This window comes from Budorcas taxicolor, chromosome 7 (genome assembly GCF_023091745.1).
Source record: "Budorcas taxicolor isolate Tak-1 chromosome 7, Takin1.1, whole genome shotgun sequence".
NCBI classification, from domain to species: Eukaryota; Metazoa; Chordata; class Mammalia; order Artiodactyla; family Bovidae; genus Budorcas; species Budorcas taxicolor.
Window position 1 is genome coordinate 4634727 of NC_068916.1, and position 27630 is coordinate 4662356.

General features: G+C 43.3%; 1 protein-coding gene across 50 annotated transcripts in view; it reads right to left on the reverse strand.

Moving 5' to 3' along the window:
* OBSCN (obscurin, cytoskeletal calmodulin and titin-interacting RhoGEF) overlaps positions 1–27630 on the reverse strand; it is a 233171-nt gene that overhangs the window by 112210 nt on the left and 93331 nt on the right. For 38 of the 50 annotated variants that reach the window (XM_052643386.1, XM_052643400.1, XM_052643406.1 and 35 more), the window contains 4 exons: positions 22987–23262; positions 19029–19304; positions 13005–13280; positions 6573–6848 (listed from right to left, as the gene is read on the reverse strand). In XM_052643386.1, coding sequence (XP_052499346.1) covers positions 6573–6848; positions 13005–13280; positions 19029–19304; positions 22987–23262 — 1104 coding nt within the window. The remainder of the gene's footprint in view (positions 1–6572; positions 6849–13004; positions 13281–19028; positions 19305–22986; positions 23263–27630) is intronic. The other 12 variants (XM_052643404.1, XM_052643391.1, XM_052643385.1 and 9 more) reach the window with 10 other exon arrangements.

Consider the following 27630-nt stretch of genomic DNA (forward strand, 5'->3'; position numbering starts at 1 on the left):
AAACCTACAAGATCAAGTAAATGAGGATGAAATAGCCAACTATCTGAAAAAAATTCAGAGTAGTGATAGTAAAGATGATCCAAAATCTCAGAAATAGAATGAAGAAAATGCATTAAACAAACACCTAGAAGAACAAAAGAATGAGCAAACAGTGAGGAAAAATGCAGTAACTAAAATTAAAAATATGCTAGGAGGAATCAACAGCGGAATAACTGACAGAAGAACGAATAAGTGAACTGGAAGACAGAATGATGGAAATAACTTCCAAGGAGCAGAATAAAGAAAAAAATGAAGAGAACTGAAGATAATCTCAGGGCTCTCTGGGACAATATTATATTAAATGCACCAACATTTGAATTATAGGGGTCCCAGAAAAAAAAGAAAGAAAAAGGGTCTGAGAAAATATGTGAAGAGATTATAGTTGAGAACTTCCCTAACATGGGAGAGGAAAGACTCACCAGAATCCAGGAAGTGTAGAGTCCCATACAGGTTAAGAGAAACACACCAAGACACATAATAATCAAACTAATAAAAATTAAATACAAAGAAAAACTATTAAAAGCAGCAGTGGAAAAGCGAAAAATAACATACAAGGGAGCCCCCATGCAGCTATCAGCTGATTTTTAAGCAGAAACTCTGCCGGCCAAAAGGGAGTAACAAGATATATGTAAAGTGATGAAAGGTAAAAAGCCTACAGCCAAGACTATACAGCAAAGATCTCATTCAGATTTGACAGAGAAATCAAAAGCTTTACAGACAAGCAAAAGCAAAGAGAATTCAACACCGATTAAGAAAACAGTAGAGAAAATGGTAATAGAAACATATAAATCATACATAAATGTAAGTGGATTAAATGCCCCAACCAAAAGACACAGACACTGAATGGATACAAAAACAAGACCCGTGTATATGCTGCCTACAAGGGACCCATTTCAGACCTAAGGACACATACAGACTGAAAGTGAGAGATGGAAAAAGATAGCCCATGCGAATGGGAATCAAAAGAAAGCTGGAGTAGCAATACTCATATCAGATAAAATAGGCTTAATAAAAATGGTTAAAGAGGTAAGGAAGGACACTACATAATAATCAAAGATTCAATCCAAGAAGAAGATAAAACACTTACAAATAGTTATGCATAGAAATAGGAGCACCTCAGTACATCAGGCAAACACTAACAACCATAAAAGGGGAAATCAGCCGTAACACAATTAGTACTGGGGGACTTTAGCTCCCCACTTACACCGGCGGAAACATCATCCAAACAGAAAATAACTAAGCAAACACAAGCTTTCAATGACAGAAAAGACCGAACAGAGTTAATTGATATTTATACGACATTCCACCTGAAAGCAGGAGAACAAATTTTTTTTCTCAAGTGCACATGGAACATTCTCCAGGATAAACCACATCTTGGATCATATATCAAGCCTCGGAAAATTTGAGAAAATTGAAATTGTATCAGCATTTTTTCCTGCCACAATGCTGAGATTAGAAATCAATTACAGGGGGGGAAATGCAAAAAAAAAACCCCACAAACACATGGAAGCTAAACAGTGCGCTGCTAAATAACCAAGAGATCACTGAAGAAATTAAGGAGGAAATTTTTAAAAAATGCACAGAAACAAACGATGCTGAAAAGATGACAACACAAAACCTATCGGACGCAGTAAAAGCAGCTCTGAAAGGGGAGCGCAGAGCAGTGCAATCTCACCTCAAGAAACAAGAAAAGGCCTCGCACTAACAATCTAACCTGCGAGGGGAAGAGGAGAAAGAAAACTCAAAGTCAACAGAAGAAACGAAATCAGAAAGATCAGACCAGAAATAAACGAAACAGGAAACGAGAAAACAATAGCAAAGATCAATAAAAGTAAAAGTTGGTTCCTCCAGATGGGAAACAAAACTGATAAACCTTCAACTAGACTCCTCAAGAAAAAAAGAGCGAGGACTCAGTAAAATTAGAAATGAAAAGAAGACATCAGCACAGACACCACAGATACACAGAGGCTCACAGAGACTGCCACAAACAACTGTGATCCAATAAAAAAAACGGCAACCTGGAAAAAATGGATACATTCTTGGAAAGATGCATGCTTTCAAGACTGAACCAGGAAGAATTAGAAAATATAAACAGGCCAATCACAAGTAGTGAAATTGAAAATGTAATAAAAAATATTCCAACAAACAAAAGTCGAGGACCAGACAGCTTCACAGGCAATTTGAGCAAACTTTTAGAGAAGAGATAACATCTATCCTTCTCAAACTCTTCCCCCCAAAACCTCAGAATTACAAATACTTATAAATTCATTCTATAAGGCCACTATCACCCTGATACCAAAACCAGAGAAGATATCACACAAAAAAAGGAAATTACAGACCAATTTCACTGATGAACAAAGACACAAATATCCTCAACAAACTACTAACGAACAGAAGCCAACAACACATTAAAAGGATCATACATCATGATCAAGCAGTTATCCCAGGGATGCAAGGATTCTTCAATATATGCAAATCAACCAGTGTGATAACCATATCAACAAATTAAAGAATAAAAACCATACAATCATCTCAATAGAGGCAGAAAAAGCTTCTGACAAACTTCAATAACCGTTTATGATAAAAATTCTCCAGAAAACTGGCATAGAGGCCATTACAACAAACCCACAGCAAACCATCATTCTCAATGGTGAAAAAGTGAAAGCACTTCCCTTAAGATTAGGAACAAGACAAGGATGTCCACCCTCACCACTCTTATTCAACATAGGTTTGGAAGTCCTCACTATGGCAGTCACAGAAGTAAAAGAAAGAAATCCAAATTGGAAAAGAAGTAAAAGTGTCAGTGTATGCAGACGACAGGTTATCACACATAGAAAATTCTAAAGATGCCACTAGTTTTTCTACTGGACCTGATCAATGACTTTAGTAAAGTTGCAGGATACAAAATTAATACATAGAAATCTCTTGCATTCCTTTATACTAACAATGAGAAATTAAGAAAACAATTCTGTTTACCATCAAGACAAAAAGAATAAAATATCCAGGAATAAACCTACCTAAGGAAGCAAAAGATCTGCACTCACAAAACTATAAAACACTGATGAAAGACATGCAAGAGGACACAAACAGATGAAGAAACAGACCATGTTCTTGGATTGGAAGAATCATTTTATAGTGAAAATGACTACACTGTGCAAAGCAATCTACAACTTCATTGCAATTCCTATCAAATTACTAATGGCATTCTTTACTGAATTAGAACAAAAACTTGTATAATTTGTATGGAAACACAAAAGACCCCAAAGAGGCAAAGCAATCTTGAGACAGAAAAATGGAGCTGGCTCTCTGACTCCTAACTATAATACAAAGCTACCGTCACCAAGACAGCATGGTACTGACACAAAAACAGAAATACAGACCAACAGGACAAGATATAACTCCCAGAGATAAGATATGGGCACCTTGTCTTTGACAAAGGAGGCAAGAATATATCTGGGAGATATTGAGAATATGGAGAAAAGACAGCTTCTTCAATAAGTGGTGCTGGGAAAGCTGGACAGCTACATGTAAAACAATGAAATCAGAACACTCTGTAACACTGTGCACAAAAATAAACTCAAAATGAATTAAAGACCTAAATATAAGACTGGACACTATAAAATTCTTAGAGGAAAACACAGGAAAAACACTCTTTGACATAAACCACAGCAAGATCTTTTTTGACACACCTCCTAGAGCAATGAAAATAAAAATAATCAAATGTTATATAATTAAACTTAAAAGCTTTTGTACAGCAAAGAAAATCATAAATAAGACAAAAAGACAACCCTCAGAATGGGAGAAAATATTTGCAAAGCAACAGACAAAGGACTAATCTCCAAAATATACAGGCAACTTATGGAGCTCAATATCAAAAAACAAACAACCCAATCAAAAACGGGCAGAAGACCCAAATAGACATCTCTTCAGAGAAGACATAACAGATGGCCAAGAGGCATATGAAGAGATGCTCAACATCACTATTGCTGCTGCTGCTAAGTCGCTTCAGTCGTGTCTGACTCTGTGCAACCCCATAGACGGCAGCCCACCAGGCTCCACCGTCCCTGGGATTCTCCAGGCAAGAATGCTGGAGTGGGTTGCCATTTCCTTCTCCAATGCATGAAAGTCAAAAGCAAAAGTGAAGTCACTCAGTCCTTAGCGACCCCATGGACTGCAGCCTACCAGGCTCCTCCGTCCATGGGATTTTCCAGGCAAGAGTACTGGAGTGGGTTGTGATTGCCTTCTCCACAACATCACTATTAGAAAAATGCAAATTAAAACTACAGTGAGGTATCATCTCACACCAGTCACAATGGCCAGCATCAGAAAAAAATCTACGAACAATAAATGCTGGAAAGGGTGTGGGGAAAAGGGAACCCTCTTACACTACGGGTGGGAATGTAAATTGATACAACCACTTTGAAGGACAGTATGGAGGTTCATTAAAAAACTAAATATTAAACTACCATATGACCCAGCAATCCCACTACTGGGCATTTACCTGAGAAGAGCATAACTCAAAAAGACACATATACCATAGCGTTCACTGCAGGACTATATACAATACCCAAAACATGGAAGCAACCTAGATATCCACAGACGGATGACTGGATAAAGATGTGGTTCGTATACACAATGGAATATTACTTAGGCATAGAAAGGAATAAAATTGAGTCATTTGTAGTAATGTGGGCGAACCTAGAGCCTGACACACAGCATGCAGTCAGTCAAAAAGAGAAAAACACATATTATATAGTAACACATCTATGGAGGCTAGAAAAATGATACTGATGAACCTATGTGCATGGCAGGAACAGAGATGCAGACAGAGAACGGACTTGTGGATGGGGTGAGGCGGAAGAGAGGGGCTAGCTGAGAGAGTAACACCGATATATATGCACCAGCATGTGTGAAATAGATAGCTAGCAGGAAGCTGCTGTCCAGCACAGGGGGCTCAGCTTGGTGCTGTGATGATCTAAGAGGCGCAATGGGAGCGGGGAGTGGGAGGCAGTCTCAAGAGGAAGGGGATATATATACACACACTTAGGGCTGATATGCACTGTTTTACGGCAGACATGCTATGGAAGAAAATGACCCTGGAAGAAAAGCTATGACCAACCTAGACTGCATATTAAAAAGCAGAGATATTACTTTGCCAACAAAGGTCCCTTTAGTCAAAGCTATGGTTTTCCAGTAGTCATATATGGATGTGAGAGTTGGACTATAAAGAAAGCTGAGCACCAAAGAATTGATGCTTTTGAACTGTGGTGTTGGAGAAGACTCTTGAGAGTCCCTTGGACTGCAAGGAAATCCAACCAGTTCATCCTAAAGGAGATCAGTCCTGAATATTCATTGGAAGGACTGATGCTGAAGCTGAAACTCCAATACTTTGGCCACCTGATGCAAAGAACTGACTCATTTGAAAAGACTCTGATGCTGGGAAAGATTGAAGGCAGGAGGAGAAGGGGACAACAGAGGACGAGATGGTTGGATGGCATCACCAATTCTACAGACATGAGTCTGAGTAAGCTCCAGGAGTTGGTGATGGACAGGGAAGCCAGGCGTGCTGCAGTCCATGGGGTTGCAAAGAGTCGGACATAAATGAGAAACTGAACTGAACAGATACATGCTATGGCAATCTTTGATCAATGGTCTCTGATGTTACTACTTCCCACTGAAGGCTCATATGATGTTTAACATTTTTTAGCAAGAAAGCATTTTTTGCCTAAAGTATGTACATTTTTAAACATAATGCCAGGGCACACTTAACAGACTACAGTACAGCGTAAACATAACTTTTATATGCACTGAAAAAACAAAACATCTGTTAGGTCACTTTACTGCAATCATGCATGCACGCACGCAGGCTAAGTCACTTCAGTCGTGTCTGACTCTGTGCGACCCCCATGGACAGCAGCCCACCAGGCTCCTCTGTCTATGGGGTTCTCCAGGCAAGAATACTGGAGTGGGTTGCATATTCACTTTATTACAGTGACCTGAAACCAAACCCACAATATCTCCTAGGCATTCCCATACATAAATGTACATGAGGGTCTTAAAACAAAGAAAAAATTAATAACCCAAAGTTTACTCAACCTTATACAAGAGATGCAAGAGTCTCTGACTAGTGAGAACCCCAATATGGTTCTAAGAGAGGGCATACCCAGACATGCAAAAAAGCAGTCACATAACTCAGGTGTGAGATGACTAGTCTATTTCAGAATTCAAACATCCAATAGAGCCACGGTCCTGGACACCAAGGAACATGACAAGGGTTGTGGGCAGCTTTAATCACACTCAGGATGCGTGATTAAACACTGCTATATGGAAGCACCACAAGGTGTTCAAGAACGGTCCCTCTTCCTCTCATACACACCCTTTCCATTTTGTCTTCCTTGCCCCAGTCACGGGCATGAAAATAGGAGGCAGGAGGATGGGAGGCCTGAAGAGATGACGTCTAATGAGAGAGCATCAGGGTCTAATGCAATTCAACCACCATCTCCAAACAAGACTAAGTACCACAAAGGACTGACCTGTGACGTCCAGGTGGAAGGACACCTTCTGGCCCCCGGCCTCGCAGCTGTACTCCCCGGCATCCACCTTGCCCGCCTGCTGCACCACCAGCCGCCGCCCGCAGCCTGTGGCCTCCACACGCACTTTCGAGCTCGAACTCAGCTTCTTGCCGTCCTTGTACCACGTCACCTCCGTCTGGGCCTGGGCCACCTCGCAGCTCAGCGTGGCACTCGCCCCCGCCACGGCCTGCACTTCACTGCGTGCCGGCTGCTCCTTGGCGAACACCACCGAGGGCTCTGGGGACAGAGAGGGATACACGGGGTCAGACACCCCATCTATGTCAAGATGCAACACTGAGGAAAGAATGATTAAACGGCGAGGCAAGAGGACAGGAAACTTCTCCAGGCTTTGCACCAGCTCTGTGACCTAGAGAAACTCCACCACCTTCTCAGCAACAAGCAACACAATTTATTTCTATATTCTACCCCTGATCTGTGCAGGCTGTTCCAATGAGAAGCTGTGAAAGACTTCTCTCATGCACAAATCCTCTAGGAGAAGAACTGCAGAGTCATGCATTCCTCAACCTTTCTATGGGAGGCCAGGGTCCTTTCCACACAGCTGTACAGGGCACGTTCTCATCTGCAGTGAATGAGAGCTCCTGAGGCTCCACCCTAACCACACTCTCAGTGTTGTCAGCTGTTAGCAACCTGATGGGAGTGAAGCTGCACCACTGTGGCATGGTCCTAGTGATTCACAAACTGAAGAATATGAGTTTTATAGTTATTCTGTAGTTTACTCTTCTGATAGTTCAAGTTTTGTACAATTTTCAAAATTTGCAGTCTGTTTTTTCCAGATTCATTAAATGTTATACAGTGTTGATGGTTCAGTTCAGTTCAGTTGCTCAGTTGTGTCTGACTCTTTGCAACCCCATGGACTGCAGCACACCAGGCCTCCCTGTCCATCACCAGCTCCCAGAGTTTACCCAAACTCATGTCCACTGAGTCGGTGATGCCATCCAGCCATCTCGTCCTCTGTCGTCCCCTCTTCCTGCCTTCAATCTTTCCCAGCATCAGGGTCTTTTTCAAATGAATCAGCTCTTCACATTAGGTGGCCTAAGTACTGGAGTTTCAGCTTCAATATCAGTCCTTCCAATGAACACTCAGGACTGATTTCCTTTAGAATGGACTGGCTGGATCTTCTTGCTGTCCAAGGGACTCTTAAGAGTCTTCTAAACACCACAGTTCAAAAGCATCAATTCTTCGGTGCTCAGTTTTCTTTAGAGTCCAATTCTCACATCATGCATGACTACTGGAAAACCATAGCTCTGACTAGACAGACCATTGTTGGCAAAGTAATGTCTGTTTTTTAATATGCTGTCTAGGTTGGTCATAACTTTTCTTCCAAGGAGTAAGCATCTTTTAATTTCATGGCTACAGTCACCATCTGCAGTGATTTTGGAGCCCCCCCAAATAAAGTCAGCCACTATTTCCACTGTTTCCCCATCTATTTGCCATGAAGTGATGGGACCAGATGCCATGATCTTAGTTTTCTGAATGTTGAGCTTTAAGCCAACTTTTTGACTCTCCTCTTTAAGAGAAGACTACACATGGACATCACCAGATGGTCAACACCGAAATCAGACTAATTATATCCTTTGCAGCCAAAAATGAATTAGCTCTATACAGTCAGCAAAAACAAGACCGGGAGCTGACTGTGGCTCAGATCATGAACTCCTTATTGCCAAATTCAGACTTAAATTGAAGAAAGTAGGGAAAACCACTAGACCATTCAGGTATGGCCTAAATCAAATCCCTTATGATCACACAGTAGCAGTGAGAAATAGATTTAAAGAACTAGATCTGATAGACAGACTGCCTGATGAACTACAGACAGAGGTTCGTGACATTGCACAGGAAACAGGGATCAAGACCATCCCCAAGAAAAAGAAATGCAAAAAACCAAAATGACTGCCTTACAAATAGCTGTGAAAAGAAGAGAAGCGAAAAGCAAAGGAGAAAAGGAAAGATATACCCATTTGAACGCAGAGTTCCAAAGAATAGCAAGGAGACTTAAGAAAACCTACCTCACTCATCAGTGCAAAGAAATAGAGGAGAACAATAGAATGGGAAAGACTAGAGATTACTTCAAGAAAATTAGAGATACCAAAGAAACATTTCATGCAGATGGGCTCAATAAAGGACAGAGATGGTAGAGACCTAACAGAAGCAGAAGATATTAAGAAGAGGTTGCAAGAATACACAGAAGAACTGTACAAAAAAGATCTTCACGACCCAGATAATCATGATGGTGTGATCACTCCCCAAGAGCCAGACATCCTGGAATGTGAAGTCAAGTGGGCCTTAGAAAGCATCACTAACAAACAAAGCTAGTGGAGGTGATGGAATTCCAGTTGAGCTATTTCAAATCCTGAAAGATGATGCTGTGAAAGTGCTGCACTCAATATGCCAGCAAATTTGGAAAACTCAGTAGTGGCCACAGGACTGGAAAAGGTCAGTTTTCATTCCAATCCTTAAGAAAGGAAATGCCAAAGAATGCTCAAACAACTGCACAATTGCAACTCATCTCACATGCTAGTAAAGTAATCCTTAAAATTCTCCAAGCCAGGCTTCAGCAATATGTGAACTGTGAACTTCCAGATGTTTAAGCTCGTGTTAGAAAAGGCAGAGGAACCAGAGATCAAATTGCCAACATCCACTGGATCATGGAAAAAGCAAGAGAGTTCCAGAAAAATATCTATTTCTGCTTTATTGGCTATGCCAAAGCCTTTGACTGTGTGGATTACAATAAACTGTGGAACATTCTTAAAGAGATGGGAATACCAGACCACCTGACCTGCCTCTTGAGTAACCTATATGCAGGTCAGGAAGCAACAGTTAGAACTGGACATGGAACAACAGACTGGTTTCAAATAGGAAAAGGAGTACGTCAAGGCTGTATATTGTCACCCTGCTTATTTAACTTATATGCAGAGTACATCATGAGAAACGCTGGGCTGGAAGAAGCACAAGCTGGAATCAAGATTGCCAGGAGAAATGTCAATAACCTCAGACATGCAGATGACACCACCCTTATGGCAGAAAGTGAAGAGGAACTGAAAAGCCACCTGATGAGAGTGAAAGAGGAGAGTGAAAACGTGTTGTTGTGTTTATCTGTCCTCCCACTTCTGTGCTCTACTTTTTTCATTTTTTAATAATGTTCCTGGTGAGATTAAGTTATTTAATTAAGGCAAATATATCAGTTTGTCCTTTGTGGTTTCTGCATTTATGTTCTGTTTAAAAATCTTTCATTATCCCATGGTCATTAACTAATCTTTACTATCAGATAAAAGCTTGTTTTACCTTTCACACAGAGGTCTCTAACCTGCCTGAAGTTGGTTCTTTGTGTGGTAGGAGGCAGATTCCAATGTTATTTTATTTTTCCGTATAGTTAATGGTCTTACCATTAATGATGATAAGATCCTCCTTTCTCTACACTTCGGTGTGAGTTCACCATTCCATTCCTTTGGGCTATTTATCTGCATTGAGACCCACTTGTCTAAATTGCTGTAACTTTTATTTTTTTTAGTCATGATTAGGTTGGAGCAAATGTCCTCATTTTTTTAAGACTCACTTGGTTCTCTTTAGCCATTGCAATCAACTTGTCAATATTCTAACACCCCAAAGAACTGTGATTTGGCATTTAATGGGAAGTGAACGTCTCTGAGTTCCATAGATTTGTATACATTTATTTATATGTTTCCTGCCTCTATGCAATGTTTAATATTAATACTTTCACAAAGTCCTGAAGACCTTTTATTAGACTTTGAGTTAGTAACATGACCCATATGCTGTTATTGCCATTCTTTTAAATTTCACCTTCCAGGTGTTTGTGTCTGGTATATAGATACAGAATTGTTTTCTGTGAATTGTTTTTGTATGCAGTGATGTTTACCAGTTTTCTTACTAAGTGTAGTAATCAACGTTTCTAGGTTTTCTAAATTGCTAACCATATCATCCGCATGTTTCATTTTCATGTTTCTAACTTTTAATCTTTTATTTCCCTCCTTAGTGTGTTGTGAATGTAGCATCAAAGTGGTGACAACTGGCTTCCTTCTCTTGTTCCCTGACAACTGGCTTCCTTATCTTGTTCCCTGACAACTGGCTTCCTTATCTTGTTCCCTGCTGCAAAGGCAGTGCCTTCAAGGCTTCACTTTATGGACGAGGATAGCCAGTTTTTCTCTATACTGCCCATGATTAAATAAAAGAAGACTTCTTGTAAGAATTTTATGGCAGGAATTAATGCTCAATTTTATCAAGTATTTCTCTTGGATATATGTAACTATATTTTACTGAGCATTTTTATTCTCCACTTATTGGGGAAATCATATCATTTTTCTTTTATTTTATTGACATTAAGCTTTCCATCAAATTTTCTACTGATTCTTGTTTTAAACCAACCTCGCGCTCCTGGAATATGGCTGTTGCTGTAGTGTATTTTCCTCCTAAGAAACTGCTGAATTCAGTTCACTATTATTTTGTGGAAGATATTAGCCTTAATATCATCAATAGATTAAACTGTGTTACTTCTTCATAATTACCTTGTCATATTTTGGTATCAATGATATGTTCTCTATGTAAGATAAATTAGACAATGCATTCCATCTTTCAATCCTACAGAAGAATCTCTGTGAACATGGAATAATTTCTTACCAGAATACTCAGTACAATTTAACAATAGAGCAAGTGGGCTTAGATATTCTGCTGTGAGAAGATTGTTTATTATGGTTCCATTTATTTAAAATGCTGGGGTCTTTACAACTTGCTAGTTTTCCATTTTGTGAGTTTTGACACAGTTTTCTAGGAACTGATCAGTTTGCAGTCTTCTCTATTTTCATGAATTTTGTACACACATTACAACAAATCATGGACTAGGTTTTGCTACATCTGTGTTCAAGGAGTTTACTTATCCATGTGAACATTGCTAACCCAGAATAGCTAAAGATTTATAAGCCAAAATTCTGCCATGAAATAATTCCCGCATTACTGTGTGGCCAAAATTTTCTTTTATTCTGGTTCAGTGAATTCAGCTATCTCTTGTTAACAGGAACTCTCAAGTGTTTTGGGTAAGAATCTGCCAGGAAAACCCCAGGGGAAAGATATCTTGTCTACCTCAGCCCTATAGATCAGGTAGAGCCCGCATAATAAGACACCCAGGACCACCAAAGGAGTCTGAACACTTGTTGGGAAAATGTGACTGAGCATTATTACATGCGTGGTATAAAAGAACTTCCTCTCTCCCTTCAGAATACACTCACTCATCCATGCTTTCTTGACTCAACATTGGCAGGAAAGATGGAAGAATACAGGATAAGAGAATTCAGGAAATCAATTTAAAAAAAAAGAGCACAGAATCTCTTGGCTATACAGCTGTCCGATCCTCACTGCAAACTATGATAATTTGGTATCCCCAGAAAACTCACTTATATAGATGGAAAAATGCATTCAGGTCCCAGGAAAAAACAGAGTTATTACCTGATGTCAGTCTTGCCAAACTGATGTACAGACAGCTACATCCCAAAGGACTTAACTCCATACATACTTTCAAACTCGACTCGGCTTCTTCCCATCCTTACACCACCCACTCGATGTAGCTATGCACTACCTCACATTTCAGCATGAAAAAGCACCACTTTGACCCCCCCACTCTATACGCCAGATGCTCCTTGAGCACCACTGAGGACTAAGCAAAAGCACTGAGGACTAAGCAAAAGGACTGATACACAGGATAAAAGACGCCATGTGACAGAGACAGAAAATGAACCCAAGGCCGGGACGGCGACAGGGAAAGAGAACTTCCACAGGCGTTCTACCAGCCCCCTGTGCTGCAAAGCTCCCTCTGCCCATCGCAGTAACAAGCAACATTCTCCCACTGACCTCCTGTATCTAGCAAAACGGAGGGAAGACCTCCCAGAAACCTCAGGTTTGAGCATTCAAACTTTACTCCTGAGAGAATGCGAAAGAAGATTGTCAGGGATACATCAAACTGAAACAGCTGACCCACGGAGGACTCGCATAAGGTGCCTGATGAGGATGTGTGCTGGCTCTCGGAAAAACACATGGTGGGAGGAAAGTCAGTCATCCCCAGGCATACCTCCGCCCCCAGGCATCAGGGAGAGCCAGGGTCCTGACACCAGGAGAAACAGGAAGGCTCTGGGCAGGTGCTAAGACAGTGTGATCAAGCCCCACTGCCTGGCAACAGGGGGACAGAAACAGTCCCTCTTCTTTCCACATGTACCCTCCCCATTCATCCTCTTCCAGGTCAAAATGGGTCTCCAGATGGGATGCAGAAGACAGGGAGGCTAAAGAGATGAAGATTCAAGGCACTCATGTCTGAAAGCCAGTCCCCTCATCACCTGCACACGAGCCAGCTCAGCACCCTCCTCCAGGACTGACCTGTGACGTCCAGGCGGAAGGAGACCTTCTGGCCCCCGGCCTCGCAGCTGTACTCCCCGGCGTCCGCCTTGCCCGCCTGCTGCACCACCAGCCGCCGCCCGCGGCCCGTGGCCTCCACACGCACTTTCGAGCTCGAACTCAGCTTCTTGCCGTCCTTGTACCATGTCACCTCCGTCTGGGCCTGGGCCACTTCGCAGCTCAGTGTGGCACTCGCCCCCGCCACGGCCTGCACTTCACTGCGTGCCGGCTGCTCCTTAGCGAACACCACCGAGGGCTCTGGGGACAGAGGGGGATACACAGGGTCAGAGACACCATCTCAGTCAGGACGGCAGCCCTGTGCAAAGACGACCTGGATGGGGAGCTGGGAGGGTCCAGGTGGGAGTAGTGAAGCTGGAGACTTTTCTAGGCTCTGCAGCAGCCCTATGCCCTGCAGAAGTCCTTCAGACATTCTCAGGAACAAGTGATACAGTCTATGCCTTTTCCCGCAGGTCCACCTGTTTCAGCTGGTCCCACACGGGAAGGGTCGTTGGACCTTTGGAGAAGACCTTTGGAGGTCGTTGGAGAAGACATCTCCCTGTTTATGACATCTGCAGGATAACAAGGCACATGTCCCCCAACCTTCCTACCCGATGCCCCAGTGTTCTCCAGGCTTCCCAGGCTTAGCGGGGAACTTTTCACCTGCAGTCCACGGAGATGGCTGAGGCTCGGTGCCCTTGCCTGCTCTCAGGATTGTCAATGGGTAGCAATCTGGGAGGAGTACTTCCACCTCCCTGTGGCTTTCTTTGTCATCGTCTGAGGAATGAAGAAGTCAGTACCTTCCCCCTTAGAATTGGGGTCCCCATTACTGTTTCTTCTTTCTAGTGAAACCATTCAAGTCTTTTCTCCACTCACTAATAGTAGCCTCTCTGTTTTCAAGATTCACCTCTGGGCACTCTTTATCCATTTAAATACCAGAGAATGACACATAGGTAGGTTTTAAGGATGTTCCCAACTATGTGACTTGCTTTTTCACTCTCTGATTGAGTCCTCTGTTAAATCCAAGTTTTTCCTTCCAATAGTGTCAAATGTCCACTTCAAAACCCCTTGAGTTTGGAGCATTTGTGTTTGTACTTAAGAAATGTGTCCTTACCTTAAGTCTTTAAAGAAATCATGTTATCATCCAAGGGAATTTTGGGTTTTACCATTTACACTGAGGTTCTAACCCATCCTGAGTTGACTTTTGTGTGTGCTGTGAATTGCTGGTATAATGTAAGTTTTCAGAATGGTCAAATGGTCCAAGTACCATTTATGAAGACAGCACTTTCCTCAACTTCTCCAATAGATACCACAGGATCAAGTGGAAGGTGATGGTGGGTAAATGGGTGGTGCCAAAATCCATTTATGCAAGGAACTATTTCTGAGCTCACTTCTGTCCCTCTGACGTGGTAACTATCGCTGCACTGGAATCCTCTTATCTTCAAAATTGTAGTTTTGTGACATCAGGTCCCAGTGAATGCTCCCACCATGCTTTCCTTCAAGAAAACAGTGTATTGATGGCACCTTGCCTTTGGAATCTGCCTCTTATTCTGCTATCAGACCACCCAAACAGAAATTTGGTTTCAATTCTCATTGCTAATAAACATCTTTGATTTTTTTCTCTCTGATTCCTATCTCTCTATTCCAAATTCTTACTGTCTCTCAAGAATCTCGAATAATTTTCCCACACACAGCCACCTAGCAATTTTTATCAGATCTGGAATTAGAACCATACCGTAATTGTGCTAGTCTAACTCTAAATGACAGAATGATCTCTGTTTGTTTCCAAGGCAAACATTCAATATCACAGTAATCCAAGTCTACACCCCAACCAGTAATGCTGAAGAAGCTGAAGTTGAATGGTTATATGAAGACCTACAACACCTTTTAGAACTAACACCCAAAAAAGATGTCCTTTTCATTATAGGGGACTGGAATGCAAAAGTAGGAAATCAAGAAACACCTGGAGTAACAGGCAAATTTGGCCGTGGAGTACGGAATGAAGCAGGGCAAACACTAATAGAGTTTTGCCAAGAGAATGCACTGGTCATAGTAAACTCCCTCTTCCAACAACACAAGAGAAGACTCTACACATGGACATCACCAGATGGTCAACACCGAAATCAGACTGAGTATATTCTTTGCAGCCAAAGATCGAGAAGCTCTATACAGTCAGCTAAAACAAGACCGGGAGCTGACTGTGGCTCAGATCATGAACTCCTTATTGCCAAATTCAGACTTAAATTGAAGAAGTAGGGAAAACCACTAGACCATTCAGGTATGACCTAAATCAAATCCCTTATGATTATACAGTGGAAGTGAGAAATGGATTTAAGGGACTAGATCTGATAGATAGAGTGCCTGATGAACTACGGACAGAGGTTCGTGACATTGTACAAGAGACAGGGATCAAGACCATACCCATGGAAAAGAAATGCAAAAAAGCAAAATGGCGGTCTGGGGAGGCCTTACAAATAGCTGTGAAAAGAAGAGAAGCGAAAGGCCAAGGAGAAAAGGAAGGATATAAGCATCTGAATGCAGAGTTCCAAAGACTAGCAAGAAGAGATAAGAAAGCCTTCCTCAGTGATCAGTGCAAAGAAATAGAGGAAAAGAAAAGAATGGGAAAGACTAGAGATCTCTTCAAGAAAATTAGAGATACCAAGGGACCATTTCATGCAAAGATGGGCTCGATAAAGGATAGAAATGGTATGGACCTAATAGAAGCAGAAGATATTAAGAAGAGGTGGCAAGAATACACAGAAGAATTGTACAAAAAAGATCTTCATGACCAATATAATCATGATGGTGTGATCACTCACCTAGAGCCAGACATCCTGCAATGCAAAGTCAAGTGGGCCTTAGAAAGCATCACTAACAAACAAAGCTAGTGGAGGCGATGGAATTCCAGTTGAGCTATTTCAAATCCTGAAAGATGATGCTGTGAAAGTGCTGCACTCAATATGCCAGCAAGTTTGGAAAACTCAGTAGTGGCCACAGGACTGGAAAAGGTCAGTTTTCATTCCAATGCCAAAGACAGGCAATGCCAAAGAATGCTCAAACTACCGCACAATTGCACTCATCTCACATGCTAGTAAAGTGATGCTCAAAATTCTCCAAGCCAGGCTTCAGCAGTATATGAACCATGAACTTCCAGATGTTCAAGCTGGTGTTAGAAAAGGCAGAGGAACCAGAGATCAAATTGCCAACATCCACTGGATCATCGAAAAAGCAAGAGAGTTCCAGAAAAGCATCTACTTCTGCTTTCTTGACTATGCCAAAGCCTTTGACTGTGTGGATCACAACAAACTGTGGGACATTCTTAAAGAGATGGGAATACCAGACCACCTGACCTGCCTCTTGACAAATCTGTAATGCAGGTCAGGAAGCAACAGTTCGAACTGGATATGGAACAACAGACCAGTTTCAAATAGGAAAAGGAGTACATCAAGGCTGTATATTGTCACCCTGCTTATTTAACTTATATGCAGAGTACATCATGAGAAACGCTGGGCTGGAAGAAGCACAAGCTGGAATCAAGATTTCGGGGAGAAATATCAATAACCTCGGATATGCAGATGATACCACCCTTATGGCAGAAAGTAAAGAGGAACTAAAAAGCCTCTTGATGAAGGTAAAAGAGGAGAGTGAAAAAGCTGGCTTAAAACTCAACATTTAAAAAATTAAGATCATGGCATCCGGTCCCATCACTTCATGGCAAATAGATCAGGAAAAAATGGAAACTGTGACAGACTTTATTTTCCTGGGCTCCAAAATCACTGCAGACAGTGACTGCAGTCATGAAATTTTTTAAAAGATGCTTGCTCCTTGGAAGGAAAGTTATGACCAACCTAGATAGCATATTAAAAAGCAGAGCCATTACTTTGCCAACAAAGGCCCTTCTAGTCAAGGCTATGTTTTTTCCAGTGGTCGTGTATGGATGTGAAAGTTGGACTGGGAAGAAAGCTGAGCACCGAAGAATTGATGCTTTTGAACTGTGGTGTTGAAGAAGACTCTTGAGACGCCCTTGGACTGCAAGGAGATCCAACCAGTCCATTCTAAAGGGGATCAGTCCTGGGTGTTCTTTGGGAGCTAAAGCTGAAACTCCAATACTTTGGCCACCTCATGCGAAAAGTTGACTCACTGGAAAAGACTCTGATGCTGGGAGGGATTGAGGGCAGGAGGAGAAGGGGATGACAGAGGACGAGATGGCTGGATGGCATCACCAACTCAATGGACGTGAGTTTGTGTGAACTCTGGGAGTTGGTAATGGACCGGGAGGCCTGGCATACTGCAACTCATGGGGTCAACAAAGAGTCGGACACGACTTAGCAACTGAACTGAACTGAACTGCTCCTTGGAATAAAACCTACGACAAACACAGACAGCATATCAGCATATTTAAAAGCAGACATCACTTTGCCAACAAAGTTCAATCTAGTCAAAGCTATGATTTTTCCAGCAGTCATGTGTGGATGTGAGATTTGTACAATAAAGAAGGCTGAGCACCAAACAATGGATGCTTTTGAACTGTGGTGCTGGAGAAGACTCTTAAGAGTCCCTTGGTAGCAAGGAGATTAAACCAGTCAATCCTAAAAGAACTCAACTCTGAATATTCATTGGAAGGACTGATGCTAAAACTGAAGCTCTAATACTTTGGCAACCTGATGTGAAGTACTGACTCACTGGAAAACACCCTGATGCTGGGAAAGATGGAGGGCAGGAGGAGAAGGGGTTGACAGATGATGAGATGGTTGGATGACTCAATGGCCATCAGTTTGAGCAAACTCCAGGAGATAGTGCAAGATAAGAAAGCCTGGGGTACTGCAGTCCATGGGGTCTGAAAGAGTCGGACATGACTGAACACCACCTATTTAGCCACGTTTCCCAACTTTCCTATGATTTTTTCTTAGAATACACTCTAACATTCTCAAAAACAAAAAACATTCCAGAAAGATGCACGTTGAAATCTGAGGTATCTGTACACATCCACAAATCATCCTACATTATTAGTACAGTCAAAAACTGGTAGGTGTTGGCACCTAGAAGTCAAGGTAGGATGCCAGCCCAACTCTTTTCAGCATGAAGACTTCCTTGCCAGAAGAAGAATAGTCTGATTTCTTAGACTTCCCTGTGTTCCAGGCACAAGGCAGAGACTCATTCACCATTAGGAAAATGCAATGAAATAAAGACTGCTTTGCCAGTCAGAGGCTAGTAGGACAGTAACTCCCCATTAGCAAAGCCTAGTGATGTGGCAGAAGTGACTTTTTCCTTTCAATTCCTAAATTCACCAGCATCACACCAAGGGGAATACAACCTGCAGCATCCAACCTGTTTGAAGACAAAGGCAAAAATCATTTTGCAATCTAAGGTCACCCTAAATGGCACACGTGATGCTCTGCCAATCACCCTTAAGGACCTGACAACATAACATGGGCCTCTTCTGGCTACCTACAGACAACCAGAGCAGGAACAGGAAGGAAGGGCATCCCAGAAACCTCAAGTTTCACCATCCAAACTTCATTCCTAACAGAATTCCAAGTAGGACTGTGTGGTCAATATGTCTCCTAAACTGGGATCCATCAAATTGAAATACTTCTGGGCAACTGAGACCAGCAAGAGGTACTGGATGAAGGCCTATGCTAGCTCTCAAGAAAGAGATAATGGAAGGAAGGTCAGTTATTCCCAGGCCTACCTCGGCCCCCAAGCATCAGGGAGAAGCAGGGTCTCCACACCAGGAACAACAGGCAGATTGTGAGCAGGTGCTAAGACAGTGTGACTGAGCCTCACTGCCTGAAAACACACGGATCAAAACACCTCTCTTCTCTCCATGGACACCCTCCCCATGCATGCTCCCCCAGCCAAAATGGGCACGATGGTGGGACATGGAAGACAGGGAGGCTTGAAGAGACGAAGGATCCAGGCAAGGGCACACATAGTCTGGTGAGGCTGGAAGCAAGTCCCCTCATCACCTGCACACGGGCCAGCTCAGCACCCTCCTCCAGGACTGACCTGTGACGTCCAGGTGGAAGGACACCTTCTGGCCCCCGGCCTCGCAGCTGTACTCCCCAGCGTCCGCCTTGCCCGCCTGCTGCACCACCAGCCGCCGCCCGCGGCCCATGGCCTCCACATGCACTTTCGAGCTCGAACTCAGCTTCTTCCCATCCTTGTACCACGTCACCTCCGTCTGGGCCTGGGCCACCTCGCAGCTCAGCGTGGCACTCGCCCCCGCCACGGCCTGCACTTCACTGCGTGCCGGCTGCTCCTTGGCGAACACCACTGAGGGTTCTGGGGACAGAGAGGGATACACAGGGTCAGAGACACCATCTCAGTCAGGACGGCAGCCCCGCGCAAAGATGACCTGGATGGGGAGCTGGGAGTAGGGGCTTTGGGCAGTGGAGCTGGAGACTTCTCAGGCTCTGCACCAGCCCTGTGCCCTGCAGCGGTCCCCCTGCCTTTCTCAGCAAGTGACACAGTTTACGCATTCTCCCACAGGTCCCTGCGAGCAGGTCCACGGTGCAGGACAAATGGGACAGACTTGTCCCCTGCTCATGACAACTGCCAGGTCTCGAAGTGGATGTTCCCATCTTTCCTCAGCGGTGTCCCAGTCTTCTCCATGCTGTTTAACAGCAGGGAACTTTCCATCTGTGGTCTGTGGAGACGGCTGAGGCTTGGCACCCTCGTCCACTCTTGGCATCGTCAGCTGACAGCAACCTAGGGGAGTGCTCACACCTCCCTGCGGCTTTCTTCATCACTGTCTGAGGAATGAAGAAACCGAGCACCTTTCCCTTAGGACTGGGCTCGCCGTTACTGTTTTCTTTTTCCTGGTGACACTAGTCAAATCTTTCACCCACTTATCAACAGTAAGCTCAATCTTTTCTTGATGCAACTCTGGCCATTCTTCAAACATTTAGAGAATGATAAACAGGGAGGTTTGAAGGATATTCCCAACTGTGTGACTGCCCCTTTCACTCTCAGGTCCAGTCCTCTGATAAACCAAACGTTCTCCTTCCAATATCCTCACAAGGCCCATTTCTGCCCTTTGAGTTTAGAGCATTTGTGTTCTATTTAAGAAATATTTCCTTACCTTGAGTTTCTAAAGAAACCACTTTCTCATTTGAGGTTTTTTATACCCTGAGCTTTCTAACCCAAGATGAGTTGACTTGTGTGTGTGGTGTGAATTGCTAGAACATTTTAAGTTTCCCATGTGGTTCACTGGTTCAGCAACTATTTTTGACTAGAACATCCTTCCTCGACTTCTCAAATAGACAACACAAGAACAAACAGAAGATAAAGAGGATCTGTGGGGATGGTGGGTGCAGGAACCCTTTTACGCAAGAACTGTTTCTGAGCTCACTATTCTGTTCCTCTGACATGATAACTATCCTGCACTGGGATCCCATTATCTTGAAAAAACTGCAGCCTTACAATAATTCCTGACTTCAGGTCCCAGTAAATGCTCCCACTGTGCTTTCATTCAAGAAAACAACATATTGGCTGTACCTTGCCTTTGATCTGCCTGTTATTCCTCCATCTACCACCCAAAAAAGAAATTTGGTTTCGATTTTGAGTGTTAATAAACATCTTTGATTTTTCCCTCGAATTTCTATCCACATACTACAACCTCTAACTATGCTTCAAGAATCTTGAATAATGTCCCACACTGCCTCTGAGTAACTTTTATCAGATCTGGAATTAGAAACATGATACAATTTTGCCAGTCTAACTCTTTCACACAAATTTCATTTTGCAAGCATTCCTTGCCAGGACTTAGATGTAGAAATAATTTCTGCATTTCGATTTTTATTAATACACTAATCTTACTCAAGAATCGGATGCAATCTAACCATTTATCTCTGGGATTGTCTGAGGTGATCATTCCATCATCAGCAAATTCCACCTTTAGTTTTCCAGTGATTTTATTCTCCTCTTTATTCAACTCAGAGGTTAGAGTTGGCCTGAGTGCTGTCCCTCATGTCAAAGATGTTGGCGTTGTTTTTGTTTTTGCAGGAGTGTGATAACATTAAAAAGAACTCTTTAATATAGTTTGCTAAGAATTTTATGGCACAAACTGATGCTCAGTCTTATCAAACATTTTGTCCCAATGTATGACCTTCAAGTTCAATCAGAACAGAATTTGATTCTGTTCCCATGGAGATGATCACATCTTTCTGCATTCAATCCAGTGTCAAGCTTTCTACCTATCAACAATGCCAACGTTGACACAATGTGCAATCCTGAACTATGACTTTCACCACTCATCTCTACCCAGGGATACACTGCTGAATTCTTTTTATTAACATTTAATATGTGATTTTTACCTTGGCACTTGCAGTAGATTTTCTGGAATTTCATTCTCCCTGCCTTTCTAGTGTGATTTTGGTATCGATGTTATATTCTGGACGTGAAGGAGTTATGGAGGATATCTCATTCTTCTCTCTCTAGGACCATCTCCATAAGCATGGAATAACAATTTTTCAAATATTTTGCATACCTCATTAGAAAACTACAGGGCTGAGAATAGTTTTCATTACTAGTCCTACTGATTCACAACTCACACACTCTTTTAAATTTACTCTGTCTTCACGTGTCCGATTATCACATAATCTCCTAGGATTTAGCCATATATCACAACTTTCAAAGGTTTTACCATGAAATACTTTCTAATGTGCTCCTCCCCCCAAAAAACACATTCTAAGAGATGCACAGTGGGATCTGGGGTATATATATACCCACACATCCTGCTACACTGCCTGGCCTCAAACTCTCACATGCTGGCACCTGGGAGTCAGTGTGGCATGGCAGCCACCCCTATTCAGCATGAAGACTCTCTTCCCAGAAGCAGCATAACCTGATTTCTTAGACTGCCTGACATTTCAGCCACGAGAAAGAGACACTCAATGACCACGAGGAAAATGCACGGAAATAAAGGCTGCTTTGCCAGTCAAGGCTGCTAGGACAGTAACTGCTTATTAGCAACACCTACTGATGTGGCAGAAGAGATTTTTTCCTTTCCATTTCTAAATTCATCAACTAATGCCAAGCAGAATACTGACCTGCAACATACAAACTTGTTCGAAGACAAATGGAAAATCATATTTGATCTAAGATCACCCTAAATAGCACAGGTGACTGTCAATCATCCTTTCTTTCCTCCCTTTGTAAGGCGTGTGTGCATGCTAAGTCATTCACTTGTGTCCAAGTCTTTGTGACCCTTTGGACTGTAGCCCAACAGGCTCCTCTGTCCGTGGGATTCTCCAGGCAAGAATACTAGAGTGGTTTGCCATGTCCAGGGGATCTTCCCAACGCAGGGATCAAACCCACGTCTCCTGCAGCTCCTACAGTGCAGGCAGATGCTTCACTGCTGAGCCACCAGGGAAGCCCCACTTTGTAAGGACCTGGCAATAAAACATGTTTTTTTTTTCTTGCAATGTACAGGCTACTAGAGCTTCTATATCCAGAGACAGGAAGGAGTGGCATCCAAGAAACCTCAAATTCAATCATCTGAAGCTCACTCCTGCAGGAATCCCAAGTAGGATTGTGTGGCCAGTATTTCCCCTAATCTGGAATCCATCAAATTGAAACACCCAAGAACTTGCATGAGGTACCAGATGAGGGCATGTGCTAACTCTCAGGAAAGACAGATCATGGGAGGAAAGTCACATATTCCCAGGTCTACCACAGCCCCCAAACATCAGGGAGAGTCAGGGTCCCGACACCAAGAACACAAGGAAGGTTCTGGGCAGGTACTAAGACAGTGTCACTGAGTCTCACTGCCTCCAAAGAGGAGGACAAAAATGGCCCTTCTTCACTGAAGGTGCATCCTTCAGGGCCAAGATGATATGAAGATGAGACATGGAGATGCGATGAAATAAAGGCTATAGGCGAGTACACACATCTGTTGAGACCAAAGGCCAATCCCTTCATCCTCTGCACACGGCCTAGCTCAGCACCCTCCTCCAGGACTGACCTGTGACGTCCAGGTGGAAGGACACCTTCTGGCCCCCGGCCTCGCAGCTGTACTCCCCGGCGTCCGCCTTGCCCGCCTGCTGCACCACCAGCCGCCGCCCGCGGCCTGTGGCCTCCACGCGCACTTTTGAGCTCGAACTCAGCTTCTTGCCGTCCTTGTACCACGTCACCTCCGTCTGGGCCTGGGCCACCTCGCAGCTCAGTGTGGCACTCGCCCCTGCCACGGCCTGCACTTCACTGCGTGCCGGCTGCTCCTTGGCGAACACCACCGGGGGCTCTGGGGACAGAGGGGGATACACGGGGTCAGACACCCCATCTCAGTCAGGACGGCAGCCCTGGGCAAAGAACAGGATGGGGAGCCAGGGAGGAGGTGTGTGTGCTGGCAGTGGAGCTGAAAATTTCTGGGCCCTGCACCAGCCCTGTGCTCTGCAGAGGTCCCCTGCCTTTCTCAGCCACAAGTCACACAGTTCTTGTGTGTGACACAGCATTCTCGTCTGAGTCCATGTGAGCAGGGTGGCCCCTGGAAGACTTCTCCTGTGCTCATGGCATCTGCAGGGTCACGAGGCACGTGTCCCCAAACCTTGCTAGATGGTCCCCTAGCCTTCTCCATGTGGTTATGCAGGAACTTTTCACCTGCGGTCCGTGCAGATGACTGAGGTGCGGTGCCCTTGCTGACTGTTAACTACTGTCAGCTGGCAGCAATCTGGGAGGAGTGCTTCCAGCCCTTTCCATGGCTTTCTTTGTCACTGAGCAATAAAGAAGCTGAGTGCCTTTCCTCTTAGGACAGGATTCACCATTCCTATCTTCTTCTTCATGGTGATACAATTCAAATCTTTTACCCACCTACAAACAGTAGGCTCTTTTTTCAATTCAACTCTGGCCACTCTTTATACATTTACATACCAGAGAATGATACAAACTTAGGATTTAAGGATATCTCCAATTGTGCGACTGGCATTTTTACTCTCAGATCCAGTCCTTTGATAAATCAAAGATTTTCCTTCCAATAGTGTCACAATGTCCATTTCAGCCCTTTCAGGCACAGATCATTTATGTTCCATTTAAGAAATTTCTCCTTATGTTGTCTTTAAAGAAACCACATTATCATCTGAGGGTTTTTTTTTTTGGGTTTTGCCTTTTACCCTGAATTTTCTAAGCCACTCTGAGCTGACTTTTGTGTGTGGTGTGAATTGCTAGCACAATTTAATTTTTCCGTATGGTTCAGTGGTCCAACGCCATTTATTAGACAACATCCTTTCCTGAGTTCTCCAATAGACGACACAGTAACAGTGGAAAGGTGTAGGGCTAGGGGGGATGGGTGGTGCGGGAAGCCATTTATGCAAGGAACTGTTTCTGGGCTCACTATTCGGCTCCTCTGATGTGGAAACTATCACTGCACTGGGATCCCCTTATCTCAAAAACTACAGCTTTAGGATCATTCCTGATACATGAGAACTGGTCAGGCTGGTCTCCCACGGAGCAGGGATCATGCGCCCACACACGTGTGGCCTTGTAGCCATGTGCAGAGCTGGCGTGCCTGGGTGTGTGTCTGCTTCTGAAGCCAAGAGTGTCCTGAGCAGGAGCCTGCTTTGGAGATTGCTCTGTGGTTTCAGAGGGCTTCCCAGGTGGCATGAGTGGTAAAACGTCTACCTGCCAATGCATGAGACATAAGAAATGTGGGTTTCATCCCTGGGTCGGGAAGATCCCCTGGAGGAGGAAATGGCAACCCCCTCCAGTATTCTTGCCTGGAGAATCTCATGGACAGAGGAGCCTGCCTGGTAAGCTATAGTCCTCAGGGTTGCAAAGAGTCTGACACTACCGAAGCGACGTAGCCTAACACAGGTCCCAGTAAATGTCCCCACCATTCAAAGGTTCAAAGGCTGAACCTTGCCTTTGAAATCGGCCAACTATTCTTCCATCAGACCACCCCAAAAAGAAAATTCTATTTTGATTGTTAATAAACATCTTTGACTTTCTTCTCAGATTGCTCCATCTAATGCAACCTCCCACTGTCTCTCAAGAATCTTGAATATAATTTCCCCATGCCCAGCCTCTTGGTGACTTTGATCAGACCTGGAATTAGAAACATGGTAACTGTGCTAGTCCAACTCTTAACACAGATTTCATTCTTCAAGCATTCCTAACCAGGACTTAGATGTAGGAATTATTTCAGCATGTTGATTTTTTTCCTCAAAAATCATTCACAGTCTAATAATTTATCTTCAGATTTTCTGAGTTGATAATCAAATCATCAGCAAATTTCACCTTCAGTTTTTCAAAACCAACTGCTGGTGATTTTATTCTCCTCTTTACTGGACTCAGGAATTGCAGTGGTCTCCAGGTATTCAGTCAGTTCAGTCGCTCAGTCATGTCTGACTCTTTGTGACTCCATGAACCACAGCACACAAGGCCTCCCTGTCTATCACCAACACCTGGAGTCCACCCAAACCCATGTACATTGAGTCAGAGATGCCATCCAACCATCTCATCCTCTGTCGTCCCCTTCTCCTCCTGCCCTCAATCTTTCCCAGCATCAGGGTCTTTTCCAATGAGTCAGCTCTTCGCATCAGGTGGCCAAAGTAGTGGAGCTTCAGTTTCAGCATCAGTATCAGTCCCTCCAATGAACACCCAGGACTGATCTCCTTTAGGATGGACAGGTTGGATCTCCTTGCAGTCCAAGGGACTCTCAAGAGTCTTCTCCAACACCACAGTTCAAAAGCATCAATTCTTTGGTGCTCAGCTTTCTTCACAGTCCAACTCTCATATCCATACATGACCACTGGAAAAACCATAGCATTGACTAGATGGACCTTTGTTGGCAAAGTAAGGTCTCTGCTTTTTAATATGCTGTCTAGGTTGGTCATAACTTTCCTTCCAAGGAGTCAGTGTCTTTTAATTTCATGGCTGCAGTCACCATCTGCAATGATTTTGGAGCCCAGAAAAATAAAGTCAGCCACTGTTTACACTCTTTCCCCATCTATTTGCCATGAAGTGATGGGACCAGATGCCATGATCTTAGTTTTCTGAATGTTGAGCTTTAAGCCAACTTTTTCACTCTCCTCTTTCACTTTCATCAAGAGGCTCTTTAGTTCTTCACTTTCTGCCATAAGGGTGGTGTCATCTGCATATCTGAGGTTATTGATATTTCTCCCAGTAATCTTGATTCCAGCTTGTACTTCCTCTAGCCCAGCATTTCTCATGATGTACTCTGCATATAAGTTAAATAAGTAGGGTGACAATATACAGCCTTGACATACTTCTTTTCCTATTTGGAACCAGTCTGTTATCCCTCACTCAAAGATTTGCAGGTACACCTTAAGTGGGATGATGTTATCACTATTGTTCTTTTCACAGGAATTTTATTATGTTAAAAGAAAAAATATCTTATATAGTTTCCCAAGTATTTTATGGCAGGGACAGATGCTTGATGTTATCAAATATTTTGTCTTGATGTATGATGTTTGAATTTAATTAACCATTTGATTCTGTACTCATGGAGATAATCACATTTGGGATCTTCATAGAACAAGGATCAAACTATTGTCCCCGGCATTGGCATTCTGGACCACCAGGGAAGTCCTTGCACTCTATTTCTCAATATCCAGCTTTCTACTTTCTATCTATTAACATATCCAACATTAAGCTCATTGTGCAACCCTAGAGTACGATTTTTATCATGGGCCTACTCCTGGATACATTGATTAATTCATTTTGCTAACAAATGCTATGATTTTTTATTTTGGCCTTGATAGTCACAGTAGATTGGTCTGAAGTTTGATTCTCCCTGCCATTTCTGGGTCATTTTGGCATCAATGCTATGTTTTGTATATGAAGAAAGTTACAGAGTCTATCTCCTTTTTCTTTCTCTAGGATCATCTCCACAAGCACAGAATAACAGTTTTCCTGGACATTTTGTACAGTGTACCAGGGAACTGGTTTTCCTGGTGGTTGGGCAATAAAGAATCTGCCCGCAATGCAGGAGATGCAAGTTTGATCCCTGGGCCAGGAAGATCCCCTAGAGAAGGAAATGGCAACCCACTCTAATAGTCTTACCTGGGAAATCCCATGGACAGAGAAGTGGGGCGGACTACAGTCCACAGGGTCACAAGTAAGTTAGACACGACTTGCAAATAAACAACAATAAAAACAACCAGAGAACTACAGGGCTGAGAAGACCTTTCATTATTGGCCCTACTGATTGGCGAGTCTTACAACACTTTGACTTCTGTCTGTTTTCTTGTGTTCATAGAGCTTACAATGATTTAGCCACATTTCACAAGTTTTTAAAAGTTCTGCTTTCAAATACTCTCTAATGTGCTCCAAAAAACACATTCTATAAAGATGAACTGTGGGATCTGAGGTATCTATTCACACCCACAAATCATTCTAGGTTGGCACAGTCTCAAATCACGTGTCAGCACCCAGGAGTAAACGTGAAAGGGCAGCCCATCCCTCTGTGCATGAGACTCTCTTCCTGGAATAAGAATACGCTGATTTCCAGTCACAAGACAGACTCACTCACTGACCATCAAGAAACTGCAAGGAAGTAAGCACTGCTTTGCAGTCAGAGGTTGCTAGGACAGTAACTCCCTCTTAGGGAAGACTAGGACGAGACTAAGAAGGACGTGGCAGAAATGAATGTGTT